Source organism: Perognathus longimembris, chromosome 5 (genome assembly GCF_023159225.1).
Source record: "Perognathus longimembris pacificus isolate PPM17 chromosome 5, ASM2315922v1, whole genome shotgun sequence".
Lineage (NCBI taxonomy): Eukaryota > Metazoa > Chordata > Mammalia > Rodentia > Heteromyidae > Perognathus > Perognathus longimembris.
In genome coordinates, this window is record NC_063165.1 from 41265434 (window position 1) to 41291907 (window position 26474).

The window sequence follows — 26474 nt, forward strand, 5'->3', positions numbered from 1 at the left end:
TTCATGTATATGAGGCAAGAACTTTTGCCACTAGGCCATATCCCTAGCCCTAGTTCCATTGATTGATTAAGGTGATATTTACCATACTTTGCTATAAGGGATATTTTCCTTTGTAATAATGAACATTTTGTTGTAAGATTTATTTATTTTTATTTATTTATTTTTTTTGCCAGTCCTGGGCCTTGGACTCAAGGCCTGAGCACCATCCCTGGCTTCTTCCTGCTCAAGGCCAGCACTCTGCCACCTGAGCCACAGCGCCCCTTCTGGCCGTTTTCCATTTATGTGGTGCTGGGGAATCGAACGAGAGCTTCTTGTGTAGGAGGCAAGCACTCTTGCCACTAGGCCATATTCCCAGCCCTGTTGTAAGATGTTTTGAAGCTATGTAAACATGCCGTTTTCATGAAACTTTACATTTAATTTACTTATAGTACTGTGAAGTTATGGTTTATTTTTAGTCAGTGAGTTAAAATTCCTTTACTATTACTGTTTATTTTAATGCTCAAATTTTCCAGATTTGGTGAGTGGTAGTGCTCTCAAGCTGGTGACTGTATCTTTGGGATAATTCTCAGCAGTTTGAACATTTCTTGTGCTCTGACATACCCTGTTTGAGCTCTGACTCTGCTTACTATGTGACTACCATGTTGCTCTGATTCTGATATTCCAGCACAAGACCCTCCTCAGGGGCTAGATCACTCACTAGGGGGTGGGAAGAGATGAAAAGGGCTCCTTTTATTATATTTTCTCATGAACGTCTAGTTTAACATATGCTTTTGCAATAACTAGTTAATGCATGAGAATATTTGGAGTGAAAGTAAGCATAGAATTATATATTGTAACATGTGACGTGTGTGTGTGTGTGTGTGTGTGTGTGTGTGTGTGTGTGTCAGTATTGCAGCTTAAACTCAGGCACTCTTCCTTGAAAAAACCCACTTGCATTTTTTTGTTCTTTGTAGATATGTGACTCAAGTGGTGAGAAATTTATATACCATTGCCAAGTTCAAGATAAATGAAAATGTTTCTCTTGTTCATAAAATTTAGATGTATTTGAACATACTGTGATGAACATAAGTAGCTGACTATTTCTAATCCCTTTCTTCAATAAATACTGACAAAATTGTATGTTATTATAATATATATGAATTGTTATGAGATGATAGGATTTACAAAAACACCTTGTTCATGTAACAGCTTACCTCATTTCCTATTAAAATAACATGTAAAGTAGATAGAGAGTGGGGCCACTAGTATTTTTTGGCCATAGCAGGTCCCTTGGTCCTCCATAGGCCTGATAGGTCCTTTCCATTCACTTGATGCTGAACTTTTCCTATCATTTTTCTTTGCAGTTTTTCTTCACATCTTTTGGTGCCAGGGATAGAAGTTACCTCAGTATATTTAGGTTGTGGCAGAATGTTTTACTGGATAAGGTAAGACCTTCCTCATGTCTTCCTAAGTAACAGTTGTGAAGTTGCTATTTTTTCTGAATACAATTTTAACTAGACTTTGATTTTCAAGCAGAAACTTCAAGCAAAAGATGATCCATAGTTAGAAATTGTTTTTGTTTTTATTGTTGTTTTGTTCTGGTTTGCTTTTTGGTACTTGGGATTTGAACCTTGAACCTTGTGATTGCCTTTAATACTGTACATGAACCTGTTTCAAGTGAACATTATACTTGTTTTAATAAGCTGAATGATGACCGAATGATGATTAAACACGGTTTAATGATCCACATGGATTAAATACTAAACTATCCTATTTGGAATCTTAAAGATTGTAGAATTCATCTGGAGAAGGAAGCAACTATTCTGAGAGCACTGGTATATACAAGCTCCTGGTTTTATCCAGAGAGAAATGATGGGGGAGAGAGGAGAAGATGGAGGGAAGAATGGAGGAGGAAAGGGAGATGAGAGAGAAAGAGAGAGGAGAGGAGAAAGAGAAGTGAGGGAGAGAGAAGCAAAGTGAAGAGAGAGAGAAAAGAGAAGTGAGTAGAAGAGAATAGAAAACCCACTGTAAGGAGAGGCACAGAAACGAAGGGACAAAGGGTGAACAAATGCAGCAATGGTACTCACTGGACACTATGTTGAAAATGAGCTATACAACTTGTGGGTGGGGATGGGAGGGAAAACTGGGAGAGAGTGAGGGAAGGGATGACTGACTTGTATAACCATTACCCTTCTGTTTAATAAATTTTAATTAAAAATTATGAAAACAAAAGAATACGCATTGTAGAAGGGTGGAAAACTACCTCTGTTGAATTTTTCTAGTGATCTTCAAAGAACTGTGGTATAGAACAGACCAATATGTCTAACAGTGATGGAAACTCCTGGTTATGACCTTACAGATGGCAGGCATGATGCTAAGGTGCTTGTTTTAATGATGATATTGTCTATAATTTTACAAACCTCATTTTATTTCTAGTTGTTTTAAAATGATAAAACCACATTGCTTAGATTTCTTGACTTTGTAGAATTTTGTAATTACACAAGGTCAAGCAAACTATGTCATTTCAACAATACACTAGTTATCTTAAATACCTACAAACTGTTTTGGGGAATTTAAGTTCAGAATAGGCTAAGTTCATGTTTACTTGCAATTAGGGAATCTGCGAGTAAAAATACATATGTGTAACGTCTGTTTACTTCTTGCATGAGGGCCTTAAATACAATGCACTAATTTAGAAGAAGGATTTTTTGATTAAATACTACAAATGATTTCGCAAGAATCACTGTGTGTCTGAGTGTTTATTTCCCTATTAAAATCCACAGGGAACAAGCTGGACCCATGGTAATGCCTTTGACAAATAATGTTTTTAAAAGAACCATCTTTTTTTTTTTTTCCATTTGTAAAACTCTTGATGTACTGCTTCAGAAAGGATGATGTATCTTATTTTCAATATGTGACTTGGTGTAACATAAGTCTTGTCTTCAACATCTAGACATGTGTTTAGCTGTCAGCATGATCACTTGGGAAGTAATTTATAGCTCTTCAGCTTAGTTGACAGTCTTTGCACTTTTCAGTCTTTGCGGAACACTTATACCCAGCACATTGAGTTATCAGGAATTTATGGGCCTAAAGGACAGGGAAGGCATCAGTTTTTGATACAACCTATGCTTTCCCAGTCTTATAATGCATTGGTTTGAGAGAAGGCCAACGTCCTTTCCCAACATGTCATCAGCTCTTTTGCTTAGTTTAAGCCAGCACAGCAACCCTACCAGAGCCAACCAGACAGGCCTGCCTCTTGTGTATGTATGGTCTGCACATGAGAATGATTTTACATTTTTAAATGACTAAAAAAAACCCCACACATCAAAAAGAATAGCATTTCATGACATTTTTCAATTATATGAAATTCTAATTTGGGTGCCCATAAATAAAGTTTTATTGGAATACAGCCATGCTCATTTGTTTGTTTTCACACTATAGCAGCCGAGTTGAGTATCTGCAACAGAAAACCATATGGCTCACAAAGCCTATATTTACTATATGGTCCTTTGCAGAAACAGTTTGTCTAACCTTGAACAATTCTACAGCCAAAGTCATGATTTTTTAAAAAATGACTGAGATCTATTTTTGTTATTCTTTATTTTAACTTTTCTATGGTGCCAGGGGGACTTATTTTAGCTTTCTGTTTAATATCTATTGTCTTTGAAATTAAAATACAAAACTATATAGGGAATAACATAATATTGGCCCAGTCTACCACTTCAGCCATGAATCAGATGTTTCAATATCTTATCTTCTTAAAGGCTGTGTGTGTGTGTGTGTGTGTGTGTGTGTGTGTGTGTGTGTGTGCATGTGTTTATGTATCTTCAAACATGTTCTTTCCGCCTGGAACTTGACTTTCATTCCCATCTCTTGTTCTAGCTGAAATTCCTTAATGATTCTGAAGTTAGGCTCGGTCCTTTATCAGCCTCTACACTGTGCATTTCTCCTTTATAACATTCATTACAATTACATTTCTTAAAAGCTCAGTGTTGGATACATTTCCAACGTATGATACTGTAACCTCTCTGTACGTCAGTTTGATAATAAAAATTTGAGAAAAAAAAAGAAAAAAGAAAAAACTACTAATAGTAAGCATGATAAGGCACAAGAGAGTATTCTGGAAGATACCACTTGTTCCAGTACTTTTATCTATCTAGTAAGTAACTTGAGATCTACAGTAGCCATATTCCTTTGTGACAGCAAACTCCTGGATTCCTAAATGATTTTAGTTATTTTTGAAAATGCAGTAGAGTAGTATACAAAATTGGAAAAATAGAAATAAACTACAAACAAATGAATAAAAAAAAAAGCTCAGTGTTTACCATATAGCATGCTTGTCATCTCTGTTTACTCATTATAGGCTGGGAATGTCTGGATCTATGCCTCCATCAAAGTAAATATTAACTATGCCCCTTTATTCGCCAAAGTATGCCACTTGGGTCATAAATGATACATTACGTGCTACAGATGCTCAATAAATCATTTCTCTTCCCTAGTACTGGAGTTTGAACTCAAGGCCTTGTGCTTGCTAGGCAGGCACTCTGCCACTTGAGTCACACTCTAGCCCTTTGCTTTAGTTGTTTCAGACAAGGTCTCATGTTTATGCCTAGGCTGGCCTCTAATTAGGAATCTCCCAATCTAGTGTTTCCCTCATAGCTGGGATGATATGTGTAAGCCATCATGCCAGGATTGAATAAACATTTTTTGAATACTCAAGTTTAACAGAATTACAATGATTTAGATTTTAAATAATTAGTACCTTTAAAAGATTTACAATTTTCTTTTCTAGAGAAACAGTCTATGGGAGAAAACATAGGTTTTCTTTTTCAGAATCATTCAGGGTTTACCCTAAATTCAATAGATATTTAACTCTCAATTTCTTTAATCACCTGTCTGTACAGAGAATTGAATTACTATCTTGAAACAGTATACAATAAAATACCAAATAAATATTTTCCATGTACTTGAATTACTAAGAAAAATATTACTATTAGTGGTATCAAGAGTTAAAAATTATGTTTTTTTTGTTGTTGTTAAAACTCAGTTAAAGCAGGGTGCTGCTGGTGGTTCATGCCTGTAATCCTAGTACTCAGGTGGCTGAAATCTTAGGATCATGGTTCGAAGCCAGCCCGGGCAGAAAGGTCATGAAACTCCTTATCTTTAATAAACTATTCAGAAAAAGGCAGAAGAGGTGTAGTGGTTCAAGTGGTAGAGTGCTAGCCTGAGTACAAAGAGGCTTAGGGACAGCACCCAGGCTTAGAGTTCAGGCCCCAGGATTGGCAAAAAACAAACCAACAAATGAACAAACAAAGCCCAGTTAAGCCTTTTACATTCCTACTTACATAACTGTCATTATGTTTAAGATTACTGATATAGATATAGGCAAAATGTGCACAGAATTAGAGTACTTTTGTACCGTGTTTCTCTAAATTAGATAATAGTGGTTTCTTGCCAGTTCATGTGGGTTCAAGGAAGTAAGTTTATTCTGAGAACGCATAGTTAAGTCTGTGGCCTAAAAGTGCAGCAGTCTATACCCATTTACAATGTGGAGGCCTTAAGACACAGGCTGGCTTTCAGGCTTATTTCCACAGGACAGAGGCAAAAGCATGTCTTGTTAGATCCAGCAATGAGGTGACCAGAGGACCTTTTTAAATATACAGGGACTACCATCTCCAAATTACAATATGTCATTTCAGCATCTGTTTTGAGAATCACTGAATGGAAGGTTGCAACAGAGAGCCCTGCTCATCAAATGTGTTAAAAAATGTTTAAAACATGATTGTTTATATTTTTGTATATTATACCAAAAGAGAACATGTTGATCTGAAGGCGATGTGGTCAGACTTAGGACAGAAAGGGAGTGTAAGGGAGGCAGATTCTGATGAGTAAAGAATGTACAGAGATGGGACAGAGGTGAATCCGGCTCCAGCTAGCTATTTCTGAAAGCTGTCTTCCTTTGCTCAGACCCCATGCTTAGCACACAGTTTTCTGACCAATAATCAATTTCTGGGTGGTAAAATGGAAGATTAATGAAAGATATAACTTGCTACTGTACATTATCATTTTTCTAGGTTCATGAGTCTATGGCGTGTGTGTGTGTGTGTGTGTGTGTGTGTGTGTGTGTGTCTTGGTTAGGTTAGTCTCTGAGCCTAAATCTCAGACACTGTCAGCAGTGCTGGCTTTTGTCCAAATATTGTTCAGTTTGTAACACGAAAGTCACCTCCCGAGGACTGTACCTAGTCTTCTCATATAGACAGCTTGGCTTAATTAAGCTTTGTTCTTTCGTATGACACTGGGCAATGATCATTATTTTTGGAGTTACTTGGTATTCTACAAGTGTTCTCAAAGTAATGCAATATTCAAATGTAGTAGGAATAAAAACCCCTCCAAAACAACAACAAAGAAAAAAACCAAACTGCTGTTTCAGTCATATTTATCATATGATAGCCTGGCAGGGTCAAAGTATTTGCATTCCTGTATTCCTTCTTTCTTTTTCACTATTTTGGGATTGCAAAATTGCTCTACCTATTCTCCTGGATTAGTGAACCATACCAACTTCAACCCAGTCATCCAGGCCAGAAGCCTGGCATACTCTTGATGGTTACCTCTTCTTTGCTAGCTATGTCTACTTTATCTTCATTCCTAGCTTGAGTCATCACAACAGTCTCAACAGTCTAGTCTTGAAATTGTGGCCATGTGGTAGTTTTATTTTTATTTATTTATTTATTTATTTTTATTTTTTTGGCCAGTCCTGGGCCATGAACTCAGGGCCTGAGCACTGTCCCTGGATCCTGTGTTCAAGCCCCCGGGACTGGCACACACACACACACACACACAAATAGTGTTTGAAAATACAATGAGAAAGTGTTACTTTTTTTTTTCTTTTCTGTTTTGTGCTGGTCTTGGGGCCTGGGGGCTATCTCTGAGCCTCTTTTTTTTTTTTTTTTTTGCCAGTCCTGGGCCTTGGACTCAGGGCCTGAGCACTGTCCCTGGCTTCTCTTTGCTCAAGGCTAGCACTCTGCCACTTGAGCCACAGCGCCGCTTCTGGCCGTTTTCTGTATATGTGGTGCTGGGGAATCGAACCTAGGGCCTCGAGTATCCGAGGCAGGCACTCTTGCCACTAGGCTATATCCCCAGCCCCTCGAGCCTCTTTTAGCAATCTACCACTTGAGTCTCACAGCACCTCTTCTGCATTTTTCTGAGTAGTTCATTGGAGATAAGAGTCTCATGGACTTTTCTGCCCCAGCTGGCTTTGAACTGTGAGCCTCATATCTCAACCTCCTGAGTACTAGGTGTAAACAACCAGTGCCTGGCAAGTTTTTACTTTTTTGTATGATTGTTTTTTGTGCCTGTAGGGGGTCTTAACTCAGGGCCCAGGATCTGTCACTTAGCTATTTTGTTCTAGGCTGGTGCTCCTATCACTTAAGCCACAGCTTGACTTCTAGCTCTTTTTTTTTTTTTTTTTTTAATTGGTGGTTAATTGGAGGTAAGAGTCTCAAATTTTCTTGCTTGGGCTGGCTTCTAACTGTGATCTTCAGATCTCAGCCACTGAGAAGCCAGGATGACAATGTGAGCCACTGAGACACAACTTATATGAAACTTGTGAATGACCCTGTATTTCCACAGTGTAATGGCCCTATTATTCAGTATGGCCTTCATGACCTGGATGCTCCTCTTTTCCCATTGACTTGCTCCTCCCATCCCCCATAGCACACATACTCAAGTCATGATGAGCTGTCTTGCCAGGCTGCCTCACTCCTCTCCATGCTGGCGTTTGCTATATGTGCTCATCACATGTTCATGTCACCTGACCTTTCAGCCATATTTGACAGGTGTCCTATACTTCCTTGCCTTACTTTCCATCGCATCATTCTTTCTGGCCTTTCCTCTCACCTGTCTGGTATTTCCCTCCATCTCTTTGGCTAGTAACTCTTTTACTTGCCGTTTGTTTCAGGCTTTTATAAGGTTCCATTTGAGATGTCTAGCTTCCCTATTAATAGGCCTATTCAATTTAGCTTCACTCTATATAGCCGTAGTTTGCTTAGCCATAGGATTTTTTATAGTTTGCATAAGAGGTAGGTGAGTATCAATTACAGTATATGTGTAATATATATATATATATATATACATAATAGTTAGTTGGTCAGCACCATAAAATAAGTATATAGATATGTAGTTTGAATTCATGAAGATTTAGTAAAATACGATAAAAACACTAGACTTTTTGCACATACTGGAGGCTGGCATCCATAGTATGTTTTCTTCATTCAGGAAGTGGAATTTTCCAGTGTCATTCTTGTCTCTCTCATCATGTCACCATATAAGTAATTACATTTTAACAACTCTCCTAAAAGGTGGTTGCCTGCAGTTCATCAAATCGTATTTGACCTGTCTATACACACTTTACTAAAATTAGTGGAGTGAGTTTTCATTTAGAAGGAAACACTTCATTCTTCTTTAGAATAAATTGGAATTGGGAGATAAAATTCTCTGTACTGTTTATTATATTTCAAGTCTTTACCAGGTAATTATTTTGAATGAACTCAAGTCACCTTAGACTTTGGAATTGCTCTACCTGAATAGCTGGCTCTTCCTGCTATTTCCTAACATTCCATTTTCAATACTCACAAGGTAGATTCCATGATTGTCACATAGGCTAGAGTCTAATAGGAATGCTATATCAGTAGTGAAGCAGTATATGAAACCTTGCCAGAACTGAATTAAGAGTACTCTTATTATAGGGAAGTTTAAACTCTAATATAGCTCATTTTCCAACAGGGAAGTTTAAACTCTAATATAGCTCATTTTCCAACAGATTAAAATAATATTGCAGTAGCTGTCTTACATTATTTTAAGTATAAGAAAGGTATTTTCATTTGCATCTTGTTCATAATCCGTGTGCACTACGAAACAAATTAGGAACTGTCCCTTTAATAAAACCCTGTTTACCTACCCTCCTTAGTGGGCGTGGCCTAGGAACCTGTAGAGTGAGGTATAACTTCCAATTCTGTGTTCTGACTGAAGCCTTGGAAAGAGTGCTGCTGGTACTGCAAACCAGGAAGTAAGAAATGAGGTGCTCTACACTGAAAGAGAAATTGGCTTTTACATAGAAACACGTCTCCTCACAAAACTAGGAAATTGAGGCAGTGATTTTGTATCGTTGTCATTTCGTGTTTGTGGCTCAGCTGTGGAGGGAGACTGAAGCATACTTAGAATACAAAGCTTTCTGGGACAGAAATTGATCTGCCGACTTTTAAGCCTTATCTGATTACTGCTTGGTTCATCTTTATTTTGCTAAACTACTCTGTAGGCTGAACCCAGGAGAGTTTCCTTTGTGTTCAGGTACGTGATCAGCTTTTCTTTAAATATAGGTCTTTCTTTTTGTTTTTTGTTTTTTTTTTAAGGATACTCTGGGTGGTTCTGCTGATTATTAGAAAAAAATGTGAAACAGGCTGGGCATGTTTTAATGTTCCAACGTGCAGCATTATATAAATAAGTACATTTTTATGACAACTCTTCAGTTGTGTAGAAAAATGTCCTTTTTAACAAGCAAATTTACTATGTAGCAAATTAAAGCATTTTACTTTGTTCTCCATTCAATTTGTTGTATGTTTATACTTAATTAATGGGTGAAAAAGTATATTGAAGTTACCCTGTTCTTAACTAAATACTAATAGTATTTAGTAAAATAAAACAAGGCAAAAAAACTTAAACCATATATTTATGGAGTTAAATAAGGTAGTAGTTTGCTGATGGTATTTTTCTTATAGCTTAATTTCTTTCCCTGTTAGGAAGCTAGGTGTGTGTTGCCATTGATTTGGTTTAGTTTGTCTTCAGAAATATCTATCATTTCACAAAAGTTTTATGAAAACTTAATTTTAAACAAATATATTGAAGTAATGTCTGCTTTTCTTTATAAAGCTAGTGATCCTCTTATGGCATTAAAATATTTGAAAGAGAGCTGAGAATGTGGCTTAGTGATAGAGTGTTTGCATAGTATGCCTGAAGCCCTGGGTTCGATTTCTTACTACTAATTAGCAGAAAAGACAGGAAGTGGCGCTGTGGCTCAAGTGGTAGAGTGCTAACCTTGAACAAAAGAAGCCCAGGGATAGTTCCCAGACCTTGAGTTCAAGCCCCAGGACTGGCAAAAATCAAACAAACCTATACTTATATCTATAAATCTGTCTATATATTTCAAAAATATTGTTGACCAGCTAATTAGTTTTAAAAATTATTGTGGAAAAATAATTCAGAAATGATCCTTAAGAGTGGAAATCTGTTGTGGTTTCCCCAGGGTCCAAAAGTATGGTCTTTTTGTTTTCTTCCTTGGGTGCTATGCTTCAAATCACTTTGCCCACAAAAAAGAGGCTATTTTAAAATACTAAATATTAGAACATTACTATTTATTAGGCATATAATACCTCCCATGAGAATTGATTAACCTGAGGTTGTTACTCTAGGTAAATGTAACTCAGCTCAAAGCAAACAGCCTTGCCTTGTTTACATAACCTGAATGAATAGCTTCATTGCAGGTAACTGTTTGGGTATTTTTGATGTTCTGAAATATAATAGTGTCTGAATTTTCATCAGCTCTTCTTGCAGTGAACTGATGGCCTAAAGTGAAGATATTTTCTTCACAAGCTCTTTGAGGTTCCATTGAAATATCATGAAACTCATCTACTATAATATAACAAAGATATCATAGCTGCTAGACAGAGAAAAGACCAAAAAAGGAAAAGGAAGTGGTGTCAATTAAAGGAGGTAGTATTTGTCATAAGGAATATTAGGGATGAATTTTTATCTCATTAAATCTATATTTATGCCTACTATTAACAAACTAAAATTTTGTTAACTTCAGTTGGGCTGATAAACTATTAACTCCTTTACAAACATTGCTGTATATTTCTCTATTGGTTTTTCTCCTTTCCCTGTCTTTTCTCAATTCTCCTTGCTCTCCAACATCTTTCTTTCATTTCAGCTGAAAAATTTCAGTCTGAACTTTATCTGATTGTATTAATCCACAGTAAATTTTCCTCTCTCTAGACTTTGATAGACGTTGAGCCTTCCAACACTTTACTATGTAAAAACAGCTTGTCATGTTTGTTTGTTTGTTTTGTCATTGTGGGACCAACCTGGCCTAGGGGCTGTCTTGGAGCTTTTCTGCTCAAGGCTAGTGCTCTATCACTTTGAGCCACAGTATCACTTCCAGTTTCCTGAGGATTAATTGGAGGTAAGAGTCTCAGGGGCTTTACTGCCTGGCTGGCTTCCCACCAGATCCTCAGATCTCAACCTCCAGAGTACCTAGGATTACAGGCATGAGCCACCAGCGTCTGGCTTAACTTGTCATGTTTAACTGGAGTGCCCTATTTGGGTTGGGAATATGGCCTAGTGGCAAGAGTGCTTGTCTCGTGCATATGAAGCTCTGGGTTCGATACCTCAATACCACATATGTAGAAAATGGCCTAGTGGCAAGAGTGCTTATCTCGTGCATATGAAGCCCTGGGTTCGATTCCTCAATACCACATATGTAGAAAACGGCCAGGAGTGGTGCTGTGGCTCAAGTGGTAGAGTGCTAGCCTTGAGCAAAAAGAAGCCAGGGACAGTGCTCAGGCCCTGAGTCGAAGGCCCAGGACTGGACAAAAAAAAAAAAAAAAAAAAAAAAAGAGTGCCCTATGTGTCTTCAAATATACAAAAAGAACTTGGTCATCATTTTTATACCCCTTAGTGTCTAATGCAGCAGCACTTACACAGAGGCACTTATTTGATACTGTCAGCAGCACATATCTGATACTCTGTATCTGAATGAATACTGAACATCTGAATGAATGAAAGAGGTGAATCTTGTCTATAATTACTTCAAGTGTCTTGGTTCCTCCCTGTACTTTGCTTGATCATGCATTTGACGAAGGTGCTTTTTTTTACAAATCAGGTTGTTGATTATCATAGTATGATTATTTTAAATTTGTTTGGCTATGTAATGTATGACTTTGTTGTGGCAGTTTAACACTGATATGCTACCTACAAAGGAAGAACAAGCTGGACTTCCTTAAAAGTAGTCAAAGGAACCAGGTGCCAGTGGCTCACTCCTGTAATCATAGCTAGTCAGGAGGCTGAGACCTGGAGGACTGCAGTTGGAAGTCAGCTCAGACAGGAAAAAAAAATTGAGAGACTCTGTCTTTAATTAGCCATTAAAAACAAAAATAAATAAATAAGACTGGTAGAGTGCCAACCCAGAAAGCCCTAAGCAACCTCAAGGCCTTGAATTCAGACCATAATAAAGGCAAAAAAAAAAAAAAAAAAGGAAATCCAAATAAATATTCTGACAGCCAGGCTCTATTTTTGTAATATATTTTAAGATAATATAATTATTTTTTTTTTGCCAGTCCTGGGGCTTGAACTCAGGGCTTGACCACTATCCTTGGTTTCATTTTGCTCAAGGCTAGCATTCTACCACTTGAGCCACACCACCACTCCCAGCATTTTCTGTTTATGTGGTGCTGAGGAATTGAACCCAGGGCTTCATGCATATATAGGCAAGCACTCTACCACTAGGCCACATTCCCAGCCCCGGCTTCTTTCTCTCTTTTAAAGAAGAAATTCTCTCTCTCTCTCTCTCTCTCTCTCTCTCTCTCTCTCTCTCTCTCTCTCTCTCTCTCTCTCTCTCTCTCTGTCTCTCTGCCAGCCCTGGGGCTTGAGTTCAGGGCCTGGGCACTGTACCTGAGCTTCTTTTGCTCAACACTAGTACTCTACCACTACAGTCACAATGCCACTTCTGGCTTTTTCTGTTTATGTGGTACTGAGGAATCGAACCCAGGGCTTCATACATGCTAGGCAAGCACTCTACCACTAAGCCACATTCTCAGCCCAAGATAATAAATTTAAAATTTACTTGTATGTGAAGCTTTTAAAGTGGTTAAAATATTTAGATACACTGAATTAAAAGGATGAATTTGGAGCTGACATTTAGAAATCTGAATGTCAATAACAGTGGTCATGGTAAGCTGGTTAGACTTCAGATCAGTAATTGCTAGAAACGATGAATAAATCATTTTATAAAAGGAAAATGTGTTTACTTTCTGCTAATGGTAGTGAGTTATACAATTTAAAAAGAGCATCATCACTTGCCAGGTGGCTTGCACCTGTAATCCTAGCTACTCAGGAGGCTGAGGGAGGAGGAGAAGGATTTGAGGCTGGGAATTCAAGAACAGCTTGGGGAACATGGTGAGAACTACCAACAATAGCAATGATGACAATAACAACAAATGTCATTTTGTCAGTTTCTCCTGTCAAGTGGAGCCCATTTTGTAGCTACAGAAAACAGAGTTCTGAAAAGGTCAACAAAACTATCAGTGTCTACCACTCAGATCTGTGCCATGGGCCATTCTCTGACTACTTCAGCATTCATCACGAGAATCACCACGTTGTATTATCTTCCCCATCTTCCAATACGTGGTATCATGTGGTATCATGTTGTGTCTTTTTAGAGCCTGACCAGACAGGAGTTCTGGCAGCTGCTTCAGCAGAACTATGGCACTGAGCTGGGCTTAAATGCGGAAGAGATGGAAAACTTGTCATTATCCATCGAAGATGACATGCGGCCCAGGTACAATGAAATGTTTTCAGATGTCAAGATGGATGGATGGATTGAAGTACTGATGTTTGAATTTGAGATTGCAGGCTTCCTCTGCAGGCACTCGGCCTCTGAGCCAGACCACCAAGCCCTTCTTAACTTCAGTTAATTTTTGGATAGAGTTTTGTATTTATGCTTCAGAGCAGGTGGGATTACAGGCATCGGCCACTGTAGGGTGCCCAGCACTAAAATGTCAAGGACGTAGTAACCACTACAGTGACATCATTTTAGATTCTAAGACTGAATTTCCATGTATTTTTTGTTGAGTGCAATTTGCCTGTTGTCGGTGATGAAATGGGGTGAAAGGTCACGATAGTGATTTACTAAATAGCTAAGCAAATATAGGACATTACAAAATGCTATGTCACTTACACTTCAGTGAGCTTTTGTGCTCAACACTAGTGTTCTACTACTTTGAGCCACAGCTCCACTTCTGGTTTTCTGGTGATTCACTGGAGGTAAGAGTCTCATGGCCTTTCTTGCCTGGGCTGGCTTTGAACCTCCATCCTCAGCTCTCAGCCTCCTGAATAGCTAGCGTTACAGTTGGTTTTAGAAAGCCTTTTTAATAAAAGATCTGGAGAAGTACCTGGTGACATCTCAAGAGATTTTAGATGACAGTAAAGCAATAGTTGGTGCTTTTGAGGAATACAATAATCCTCAAGGATCCTCCAGCATAATGCTAAGAATATGGTTGGCACTTAGGCTGGGGAAGTAGCTCAGGGGTTCACTTTCTAGCACCACCAATACAAGTGAGGCTGACACCCAACTGTTTTCATTCACCTATACAAGTTAAAAGTACACTTTGTCCATTAGTAATTGAGGCCTTAGAAATAAAACCATCTAAAGGTGATACATTAAAATTTCATAGTAAATGGTATGCTAAGTGAAAGCAGCCAGTAACAAAATACCATAGATTGTATGCTGCCATGTATGTGTAATGGAGTCCAGAACCAGTAAATCCATAAAGTCCATTAGTGGTTGTCAGGAGCTGAGAGGAAAGGAGAATGGCAATGACTGCTAATGGGTACAGGTGGGGTTCTTTTTGGTGAGTGGGGGAAGGGTGGCGGTGATGAAAATGTTCTAAAATTTAAAAAGGTCCAAACTAGTAGTGATAGTTGGACAACCTCTATGATAAACAACTAAATTATTTTATACTTCAAGTGAGGTAAATTTTATAGTATGTAAATTATATACTATTGAAACTATGGTTTTAAGGTATATAGTGAATACATCTTACAGCAGAAGTATTTTGAGAGTCAATGTGTATACAGAAGTTTTATTCAGCTAGGTAATTTTCTTTCTTTCTTTTTTTGCCAGTCCCGGGGCTTGGACTCAGGGCCTGAGCACGGTCCCTGGCTTCTTTTTGCTCAAGGCTAGCACTCTGCCACTTGAGCCACAGCGCCACTTCTGGCCATTTTCTATATATGTGGTGCTGAGGAATCGAACCTAGGGCTCTATGTATGGGAGGCAAGCACTCTTGCCACTAGGCCATATTCCCAGCCCCAGCTAGGTAATTTTCTAGTTCTGCTGATCTTATTTATATTTTTTTTCAGCTTACCATCAATATTTTATAATCTGTTTCACATGATCACACATACATATTTTATTAGTTTTCTGTCATGTTAAATTTTTCCACTGTCCTCTCTATGCACAGTTTATTAATCTCAGGTACAGTGCTGGGAAGCAAAGCAGCTGACCCAATACAAAAGAGCCTTGAGTTGTGATAAACCAGAGTGGATTGTACTCTGAGCTATCTTGTGAGTTGAGGAGCCTCAGGCAAATCTTCTAACCTTGGGCACTCTCAGTCTACTCATCTGTGAGATGTCACAGTTGGATTACATGACCTTCAAGGTCCCTGGCAACTTAAAAATCTTCTAGTCTTTAAAGCAGGAAGAAATAAATATTTTTGACAAAGCACTCCATGCCCTCTTGTGGTCATCAGAAGTCCCTTTCAAGGTCGTCAGCAACACTGTTATTGTCTTCTTCTGGTAATAGAGAGTTATCTAAAGAAACAAAGCAGGAAGACCCACATTCCCAATTCTGCTCCATGTCTCATTCTACCAATGTCCTCAAGAACAATGTCTGTTTTAAACATATATTTCCTCAGCTTTTCATATTCCTTTTTTCATTCTCAGTCTCTCCCTCTCTCTCCTCTTTTCCTCTCTGTCTGTCTGTCTGTCTGTCTCTTTCCATTTCACCTCCATCCTTAAAATCCTAAAGTATTGACAGTCAGTTGGTAGGTAAGTCCCAAGGATTCATTTTTCTTGTTTAGCTCTTTCAAATACCCTGCCATTCTGCCCAGTCAAGAGTGCCTTAGAGACTTAACTATCATTTAGGCAGAGTAAAATAAGGTTGACATACTGTTTAGCTTTATTTTCCTCCCTTGGGATAATATTACATAAGACTCCAGGCTGCATCTTTATTTTAGAAGAGCTTTAAGTACTCATAGCAATAGTTGGGAATAGGAGTGGGAATGGGAATGGGAATGGGAAATGCCTATAAAGTAGATCCCAGGGAATCAGATCAGCTGTGCTCATTTATATTGAATAGTTCTCCTTTTCTTTTTGCTTCCTGATAAAAAGGAAGTAGAGGCTAGAACATTTCTTGTAGCATTGGCACTGTAGTTGTTTGAAAGCTGTTTCCTGTACCTGCTCTTAGAGCTGGGGAGAGTGAGCAGGAGGCAGGACTGATGGATGGGTTCAGTGCTCAGACAGTAGGCTGCATCCCCTCTGGGAGGCACTAGGCCCTCTGCTAAAGAAAGTCTAAAGAAAAGAGATATAAAACTGCCTTGTGGTGCCCAGTGGTGTCAACACAAACATCCCCCCTCACACCTTGGAAGCTTCATGTTTGTCTACAACCAAAACTCACCCAGTATTCATGTGATTAGCTATTGTGACCAGTTGTACTGTTAATTTTTAATGGTTCGTGAAGTTTATAGAATATCGTCCAAGCCTATCAGTTTTGTTTTCAGCAATGATGTCATGTGATTTAAATGAATAACCTTATTGTAAGTAGATGTTTATTTGTTGCATTATAATAATCTGTTGGTCGTCAAGGTGATTTGTAATAGAAAAGGTCTTTGAAAATAGAAATATTTGAAATAGAAAAGGTCTAATAGAAAAGCCACTTCTTTGTGTGAAAACCACCTTATAGCTTGACAACGATCTGTTTCTTACAGAAGCCCAGCAAGAAGCAATGTGGATGACTCTGGGGAAAGAGAAGAAAAATTACCCAAAGCGATCAGTTTTACACGGGAATCTATTAGTCGAGTTTCAGAAACAGAGTCGCTAGATGGAAATTCATCAAAAGGAGTTAGTATATGTTATCCCTTTAAAAGTACATCTGATGCTGTCATGTGTTAATCGTAATATAAGCTAAAGTAATAATATGATCTACAAAATATTCTAAAACTCAGGATGTTAGGTTGCTACTTTATCTTACAAGAGTTTTAAGGCTGTAAGCAGCAGAGGTTTGGTGTGGCATGGGGAAAAACCTTGGTTTATTCAAAATTGGAGGTGGTAAAGAATTAGCCAGTCTTTCTCTGAATATCATGCATAAGGAGGGCAAGAATCATTTAAACAATATGACAAGATGTGAAAATGTGTACTTAGAAGAATTTTCTCCTGGGTGAGTAGTGCAGGTAGTGGGAAGAATCTGTTTTCAACGGGATGTGGAACCAGTGAGCAGCAGGCCCAGTTATAATCAATCTCCTGCTATAGGAGGTGGGTCCCACTAAGTACTGGACTTTTTAGCTAGGTAGCCAGTTTCTTCATTTTTTTTCAAGTGCATTGGTTTTTAAACTTCAATTGATTTCAGTCACTTTTGGAATTATTATTCTTTTCTTTTTTGGGGGGAGGAGGGTAGTTGAGACCCAGACTCAATTATATAGCTCCAGCTGGCCTTGAACCACCCTCTCTCTCTCTCTCTCTCTCTCTCTCTCTCTCTCTCTCTCTCTCTCTCATTACTCATGGGGCTTGAACTCAGGGCCTGGGTGTGCTATCCTTGAGCTTTTTTGTTCAAAGCTAGCACTCTACCATTTACAGCTACAGTTCCACTTCTGGTTCTCTGGTGGTTAATCTGAGATAAGTGATCCTCAGATCTCAGCCTCCTGAGTAGCTAGGATTACAGGTGTGAGCCACCGGCACCCAGCATGGTTCTTGAAATCTCTTTGATGACCTTGAACACTTTTTGGGTCTTGCCCAGCACATAAGCTTGAGGATCTTCAGCCTCCACTTCAGTTGTGCTAGAAACCCAGATGACTCATATTTATTATTAGTATTATTAGCTCCATTTGTCCCCTCTGCTATTGGGAGTGTCTACATGATCTTTTTTAAATAACCAGTAATCTTTGATGGCTTCTTTTCTCTCTGGCAGATCACTATCCTAAGAGCCTACATTTTGTGCATGTTCTGTTCATACTGACTTTCTTGATGGGCCATTGTCTTAGTAAGGACTCTTTGAGAGCTAAGAGTGCTTCCACTACAGAGCTTTTACCCTGGGACTGCAAGTTTGGGGTTGTAGCTAAACTTAAACATTAAGAGTAGTACTTGAACTTCAAATCTTTATTTACCTCTGCTGTTTGTTTACTGTAGGACCTTAAATAACTTAATTAGTTCAACTTTGCCTTTGTTTTCTCAACTATAAAGTGAAGGTACTAGATAGTAGGGTTTCTAAAGTAAAAACTGAGTATTACATATGAAAATACTTAGAACCATCTGTAGCACACATTCAGTTCGGAAAGTCTACCTGTTGTCACTGAAAGTGATATGTAGTAAGTGCATGTAGTGAGCAGTGGTCCTTTCCTCCCCTCCCCAGAGGGCTTCCAGCATCTCTCTGAGTAAATGTGGGGGACACAATGAATAAGAATAGATCTATATGAAAGCCACTCATCTTAGACAGCCATCATCCATCATGCATCTGTGTAGGTCTGGTTTTGTGGGTGTGGATTTCTTGCAAAATGTATACATCTAGAGATACTTAAAGATTTATTACTGGTGCAAGGAACATGTTTCTGGGTATTAGTCCCTATATTTTCATTGAGATGATGAAACCATTCAGTTGGATGTAGGTAACAAGATAGGAGATTTATTACAGCCAACTTACCCTTTTACAAAAGTCCAGTTTTTGAGGACTGGGTTCACAGAACTGCTAACCTCTACCTTCTCCCAATCTCTAATCTCTTTCTCAATACCTTCTCTTGGAATAGTTAACATGTTAGTTCTTGCCTCTAGTTTTGTCCTTAAAGGAAGCCACATTTTCTCTCAGTAAAAAATGTGATATAACTCAGGCACCAGTGACGCATGCCTGTAATCTAGCTACTCGGAGGCTGGGATCTGAGGGTTGTGGCTTGAAAGTCAGTGAGACTTTTATCTCCACTAAACTACAACAACAACAACAACAAAAAGTTGGAGCTGTGGCTCAAGAGGTAGAGTGCTAGCCTTGAGCAAAATGATGGTCAAGGACAAAACCTAGGCACTGAGTTCAAGACCCAGGTCAGCAACCCCCCTCCCCCAAAGAATGGAATGGATAAAACTGACAAGTGTTGTGGGCTGGGGCTATAGCCTAGTGGCAAGAGTACTTGCCTCATATACATGAGGCCCTGGGTTCAATTCCCCAGCACCACATATATAGAAAAAAACGGCCAGAAGTGGCACTGTGGCTCAAGTGGCAGAGTGCTAGCCTTGAGCAAAAAGAAGCCAGGGACAGTGCTCAGGCCCTGAGTCCAAGCCCCAGGACTGGCCAAAACAAAACAAAACAAAAAAAGAAAAACTGACAGTGTTTCACAAAAAGATCAATCATATTTATTGTTCAGTATAGATGTTAGGATATAGAATGTAAGTTCTAGGAAAGTTTTTTTTTTTCCTGCTTTCAAGAGTTGTAAAGTTCTAAGATTCTTTTGGCCACCTATTATAGGAGGCAGTTCCAGTTAACTACTAGACTTTTTGGCTAGTTGGCCAATTTATTCCTTCATTTTTCCTAGCATATTATATTTGTCAGTCTGTTTCATTTTCACTTCCAACAAGATTGGAAATGATTTTAATCTTTTTTTTTTTTTTTTTTTTTGGCCAGTCCTGGGCCTTGGACTCAGGGCCTGAGCACCTTCCCTGGCTTCTTCCCGCTCAAGGCTAGCACTCCGCCACTTGAGCCACAGCGCCGCTTCTGGCCGTTTTCTGTATATGTGGTGCTGGGGAATCGAACCTAGGGCCTCGTGTATCCGAGGCAGGCACTCTTGCCACTAGGCTATATCCCCAGCCCCTGGAAATGATTTTAAAAAGTTAGGAATAACTATTTCCCAAGATGAAAATGATAATATCAATGCCTTTTGTAAAAATACAGAAGAATATCCAAAGAAATGGAAGTCATCTAAATTCCATGGGTATCTATGTGTATTCTTTATAATTTGAACTATAAAAGTTTTCAATAAGAGGAGAAACGTAAGTGTGGAGTACAGAGAAGTTACAGAGCCTGACATCTGTTAGGACTGAGGTTCAAAACCAACTCAGGGGGCTGGGGATATGGCAGAGTGCTAGCCTTGAGCAAAGAGAAGCCAGGGACAGTGCTTAGGCCCTGAGTCCAAGGCCCAGGACTGGCCAAAAAAAAAAAAAAACCAACTCAGGCAGAAACTCTTATTCCAAAGAATAACCAGCCAAAAGCTTGGCTGGAAACATGGCTCAACTGGTAGAGTGCCAGCTGAGCAAGCCTGAAGGCCCTGAGTTCAAACTCTAGTACCAGATAAAGCCCCAAGATTGCTGAGTATAAAGCATGCGCTTTATAGTGTGGTATTCCCAAATGGACTAACCCCTGATTTATTTTTTTTCCTGCAATTTGTACTTTAAACATCAGCCTGCTGATGAGGCTAGTCCAATCCTTTAATAAATTGTTCACTGGGTCCCAATTGTTGTTGTCCTTCGTGAGTACCCAAGGGAAACCTGTATCCTCTCTGGACCGTCTTCTCTGTTCAGTGCTGCTCACAATCTCCTGGGGCAGGAAGTAGGAGGAGGGTTGTGTGTATGCTTTTTGCTGTTTCCAGCGAACACACAGACAGTGCTTTATTGTGCACTTTTTTTTATAGATTTTTCTGCATTGCTGTACTAAGCCTGGTTATAATCCTAGTCTGCTTGAATACTGACCTAGCAATAGCATTCATACTCCAAAGGATAACACTTGATTTACTGTAGAAATGACACATCTTTATTACAGTTTCTGGGAAACTATAGATGGCATCGCATGTTGAATATATTTTTATGCTTACTCTCTGAATCTCTTGACAGCAAAGTCAATTAATTGTGTTATGAATTTACAGTATTAGTTTCCCTTTGAATCTTCACTCTACCCTAATATAACTTTTATCTCTCTATTTTGTTTCCCTTTCTGCTTTAGTTACTGGTTTTGAGAGATGGGTGAGTTTTCTTCCAAGAGATGATAGGACAGCCATTGGCTTGAAAAACTAACTGGGTTTGACTGCTCTCCCTTGCACACCCCAAAGATCTGATTGTTTTTTCCTCTGTTCCCCTTCCCTTCTGCTTACATTGGCCATGTGATGTTAATTATTTGCTACCATTCTAATGCAAGAAGATGAGTTCAGGATTGCATTGTTTCATGGGTTCACTTGGCAACAGTGGAAATAGATTAATCTTTACAAACACAATGCTATAAGGATTTTCACAAAGAGCAGTATTTGAAAGAAATTTATTTTGATATAAAAGTCTCATTGTAATATTTAAGCTTCAAGTCTGTTTTTTGTTAAGTTTTGAACTGTATTTTTTTTCCTTTTAGGGATTAGGCAAAGAGGAGCCCCAAGATGAGAAACATATTAAAAGGAGTCCTTTATTAACTTCAGAAAGGAGGTTAAATAGAATGCCATCAAAATCACTGGACTTGAATAAAAATGAATATCTTTCTCTGGACAAAAGCACCACTTCAGATTCTCTGGACGAAGGTAAAGAGCTTATTATAAATTTAAATAGAAAGTCAGATATATTTTAATATTTGTCTTTGTATTGGGTGTGGGCAGCTTGAGAATTTAGTTGTGTTAGATATGGTCTCACCCTATAAGGAATTAGAAACAGAATGGAAGAATAGAAAACAGAAGAAAAACAGCTAAATCTAACCTATCTCTACTCCTAGAGCCTGGAATTTGAATATTCCCATCACATTTAGCTTTTATAAATGAAAGCATTAGGTCAATTCAGGTTGAGCAGTATTCATGGAAAAGCAAATCTCAGAATTCTGCCTGCCTGTAAAACACTTCTGTTCTGTAGGTAGAATGACCTATTTGCTGATCTGAGCTACCCCTTATTTTGCTGTTAGGAAGAATAAGAACTAGTTAACTATACAAACTGAAATTGATTCTAGACAAGATCTCTTAGCTCCGTGTCACTTTAATGCAAATACTCCTCCAGTTCTTCCTTCTTTTCTTCCATTTTTTTTTTTTTGCCAGTCCTGGGCTTGAACTTGGAGCCTCAGTTACTACCCCTGAGCTTCTTTTGCTCAAGGCTAACACTCTACCACTTGAGCCACAGCACCACTTCTGGCTTTTTCTGTTTATGTGGTGCTGAGGAGTTGAACCCAGGGCTTCATGCATGCTAAGCAAACACTCTACCACTAAGCCAAATTCCCAGCCACCTCCATTAATTTTTTTTAAAGACACCTGAGCAAAGATTAAAGTCTATGTTTTATTTTGGTATAGTAATGAATGCAAAAACAGTAGTCATGATAGGAGTGTGTTCTGAGATGAATATTAAATGATCAGATTGCTTCCAAAAAGCAATAAAGATTCCCACCATTTCCAGAAGGAAAATATTTTTGTTTCTTAATCACTCACCGATATTACCCTAAAGAGGACTCAGCGCTGTGTGCAGATAGAACTGTGGTTATGTTGTAGAATAATGGGATTAGTTTTTGAAAGCAGGAACAGGGACAGTTCATCATAATTACTTCTGGATTTAAAATTTAAAACAATAGTCAATTCTCATTTAATTAAAAAGCATTCCATTTGATTTGAACTCACCTTCAGAAGGACAGTTCTAGTGGAAATTTATTACAGAGACAAAGGATAATATTCCACTTGGCATTAAAAATGACATCGATAAAGGTTTTGCTTAATTCTTATATTGGAGTTAGAGGCCATGTATGTGTTTGTTAAAGGTGCATGGACTGCTGCACTGAAGGCTTTCCATCAGTCACAGAAGGTATTCACTTTTCTCTCCAATGGAAGGGAAGATGGGTCCTGGAAGAGCATCAGCTTCTGTAGGCATCTAGATCTAGGAAGAAGAGCAGGTGTGCTCGTGCCTGTTTCTAATCCTAGCCCTTAGGAGGCTGAGGCAAGAAGATCATGAGTTCAAGGCCAGGCCTGGGCTATTATGTGATTATGGGCTGCATTATCAGAATACTCAACTGACTGTGTGGCTTCAACAACAGAAATGTATGGTCTAATTGTGGAAAACAGAAGTCCTGGATTGGGATCCGCAAAGTATGTTTCTGGTGAAGACTCTCTTTCTGGCTAAAAATAAAAATAAATGCCAGTTGTTTAAAGGAATCCCTATACCAGATTATATTCTGTCATTTCTATACATTCCAATAAACTCAGGCTTATAGTTATGCTGAGACTTGAATGAATTTTCATTTTTAAATTGCAAGATTATTGGCATTGAAGTCAGTATAGGAGGGATCAAGGGCAGTTACTAAATAATTATTTAGGGTTGTTAACATTCCAGCAGGGCAGGAATTAGTTATACCCTGCCTGAACACACTTAGGACTTTAGGAAGATCTCCTCTGGCACCCAGTGGCCAAATAGATAAGTGACACCAAATGAGGGTTTGTTTTTTTTGTTGTTGTTTTGGGTTTTTTTCCTTTCTCACCTGTTATTTTGCAAGAATGGGCCTAAAAAGATAGTTTCATTAGTGAGTTCCCATAAAAGTAAGAACAGTGAGAAGCTGTGTAAGGAACAATGTTAAAACTCACAAAAGCTTTGTAGAAATAATGAAATAACTGTCTAGAAATAAAGAGTAGTAGCATTGGAGTCTCCCCATTGCATGTGAGCACTGATCAGTTTACTCTTTGTTGGTGCCCTTGAAAGCCCTAGGTATTTATCTGCTCTATGTGGTCCTCTGCCTTCTAGTTTCCTTAAGGTGTGTGGGATAATGATTTTTTTCTATTAAATTATCATTAGGAAACAATTCAACTATTTCTGTTTTCCTTGAGAGTGTTCCAAATACAAGCTTGTCAGAGCTATCAAGTGGACATGAAAAGGAATCTATTAAAAAAATTCCTTAAAGTTGTAAAATTACAAAGATACTTAATGGAAGTGTACCAGGGAGAAAATGGGAAACATCAAAGGTAAACTGTCCCAGGGGATTTGGAGATAGGTGAGGGAGTATAGAGAGAGCCGGATGAATGGCAGATCACTTTAAGCTAAACATCATCATCTTATTTAAAACAGTAGCATTTCAATTTTTTTTTTGTGGGCAGATCTCTGTTTTCCCTTTTCTACCCTTCATGTGCTATAACTTTGGGAGACTCAGGTATCCCTAACAGAACTTAACAGAGTACTGTAAAATGTCTTATGGAAGGAACTGAAATGGCCTCCAATTTGGTCTCCTTGCTATGCTGTTTAGCTGAAGCCCAGATAAGAGAACATTAGATAAGGATCTGCCTGGTCAGGCATCATTTTTAATGATCTTCATAATCCTCCTTTGATGATCCACTGATAGGCAACTTAGAACCCACCATGATTGAAAAGTTCTTTTTATAGATATTTCTATGCTTGGGCTGGGAATATGGCCTAGTGGTAAAGTGCTTGCCTCGTATACATGAAGTCCAGGGTTTGATTCCTCAGCACCACATATTTAGAAAAAGCCAGAGGGGCACTGTGGCTCAAGTGGTAGAGTGTTAGCCTTGAGCAAAAAGAAGCCAAGGACAGTGCTCAGGCCCCAAGTTCAAGCCCCAGAACTGGCAAAAACAAACAAACAAAAGATATTTCTATGCTTCAAAAAATGAGTTCTGTGAAATCAGGGATAAAACCATAGGGAGAAAGACAAAAGAAAAAGGCATAATTTCACATGGTATATTGAAAATAATAACAACAATGATAAACCACTTATTTCCAGAACTTGGAGTTCATTTCGCTTAGCATCATCTTATGTGTTCGTATGTACATAGCTATTGAGCTACTGTGTGATCTTCTGCTAGGACTATCCTAGACATGTACTAATTATTACCAATGAGGGAAACCATAGAGTCTATGTTTCTTTGGGTCTGGTTCACTTCACTTCATATGATTTTTCCCCAAGTCTTTCCATTTCCTTATGAATGGGGCATGGTTTTACTCCTGATGTCTCTGTAACTGATTTGGGTACCCTGGGTATTGTATATATGTTTATTGAAACTAGGGAAGGGAAGGGGAACATCAAAATGGAGAGACAAAAGTTATAAGGGGAACCAATGCAACACCAATACTTAGAAGACAATATGCTGTAAACCAACTGTACAACTGGGGTAAGGGGCTTAGGGAGGGGGAAAGTGGGAGAAAAGTGAGGGAGGGGGTAACAAGTTTGATAAGAAATGTACTCACTGTTACATATGAAACTGTAACCCCTCTGTACATCACTTTGGCAATAAATTAATTAATTAAAAAGTGAGTTCTGGGCAAACTGATGCTAAATAAATATATTTTAAATGTTGACTACTTTTACCCATTATACAAATGCAAATAAAACAACATTGATACTCCCATCTCACTCCAGACACAATGGCCATTATCAAGAAAATAAACACTAAGTGCTGGTGAGAATGTGGTAGGGAAAAGGATGGAAGTCGGTATGGAGTTTCCTCAAAAAAACTAAAAAATAGGACTGCCATATGGTTCAGTTGTACCATTTATGAGTGTACACCCAAAAGAATCAAAGTCAGCTCACTGTAGAGATGCCGGCATACTCATGATTATTTCAGAACTATTTACAATAAGTGAGTTATGGAATCAGCCTAGGGTGCCCATTAACTGATGAATGGATAAGGAAAACATGTTATATATGGAGATTTAGCAATGATGAAGACTGAAATTATTTCCTTTGCAGAAAAATGAGAACTGGAAATTTTCATTATATATATGTATATATACACACATATACATAATATATTATACATAATAACTTATTACAATGCAATATTTTGTATTGGCTCCTTGTATAGAAACAAGACAAGGATCCTTAGGATTGTCCTAAAATTGAAAAAAAAAAAAAAGAAAAGAAAAAAAGCAAATTAGAAATCCTATAAAAAATATATATATATATATATTTTTTTTTTTGCCAGTCCTGGGGCTTGGACTCAGGGCCTGAGCACTGTCCCTGGCTTTTTCTTGCTCAAGGCTAGCACTCTGCCACTTGAGCCACAGCGCCACTTCTGGCCATTTTCTGTATATGTGGTGCTGGGGAATCGAACCCAGGGCCTCATGTATACGAGGCAAGCACTCTTGCCACTAGGCCATATCCCCAGCCCCTAAAAATAGATTTTTTTTCAGCACTTTCACTAGTAATTTATTCATACAAAAGTAAACATTCCTTATATGCCAGGCCCTGGTGTTACATAGGTGTTTAAAATTAACATGTTCCCTTGTCACATAGAACTTGGTCAGGTGCAGGAAAGAAATAATAAACAAGTGGGTAAATCACCAATATAATTACAAATCAGGACAGCTTCCATGAAGAAAAGAGCAGGATCCATAGAATCACCTATCGTTGTTTGCTTCTCTGTGAATACTGGAATGATTTATTACAGTGAACAAACATTACTTCTAAGTTTGTAAAAGCAGTTTCCCAAACCTAACTGAGAACTAACCCCACAAACCCTTAGCAAACTGCCTAA

At 38.4% G+C, this 26474-nt stretch overlaps 1 protein-coding gene across 4 annotated transcripts in view; it reads left to right on the plus strand.

The window, feature by feature from the left end:
- Gramd1c (GRAM domain containing 1C) overlaps window positions 1–26474 on the plus strand; it is a 73147-nt gene that overhangs the window by 27566 nt on the left and 19107 nt on the right. For 2 of the 4 annotated variants that reach the window (XM_048346639.1, XM_048346642.1), the window contains exons 5-8: window positions 1344–1424; window positions 13467–13585; window positions 16791–16923; window positions 21389–21551. In XM_048346639.1, coding sequence (XP_048202596.1) covers window positions 1344–1424; window positions 13467–13585; window positions 16791–16923; window positions 21389–21551 — 496 coding nt within the window. Of the gene's footprint in view, window positions 1–1343; window positions 1425–9008; window positions 9325–13466; window positions 13586–16790; window positions 16924–21388; window positions 21552–26474 lie in introns of those variants that run through there. The other 2 variants (XM_048346641.1, XM_048346640.1) reach the window with 2 other exon arrangements.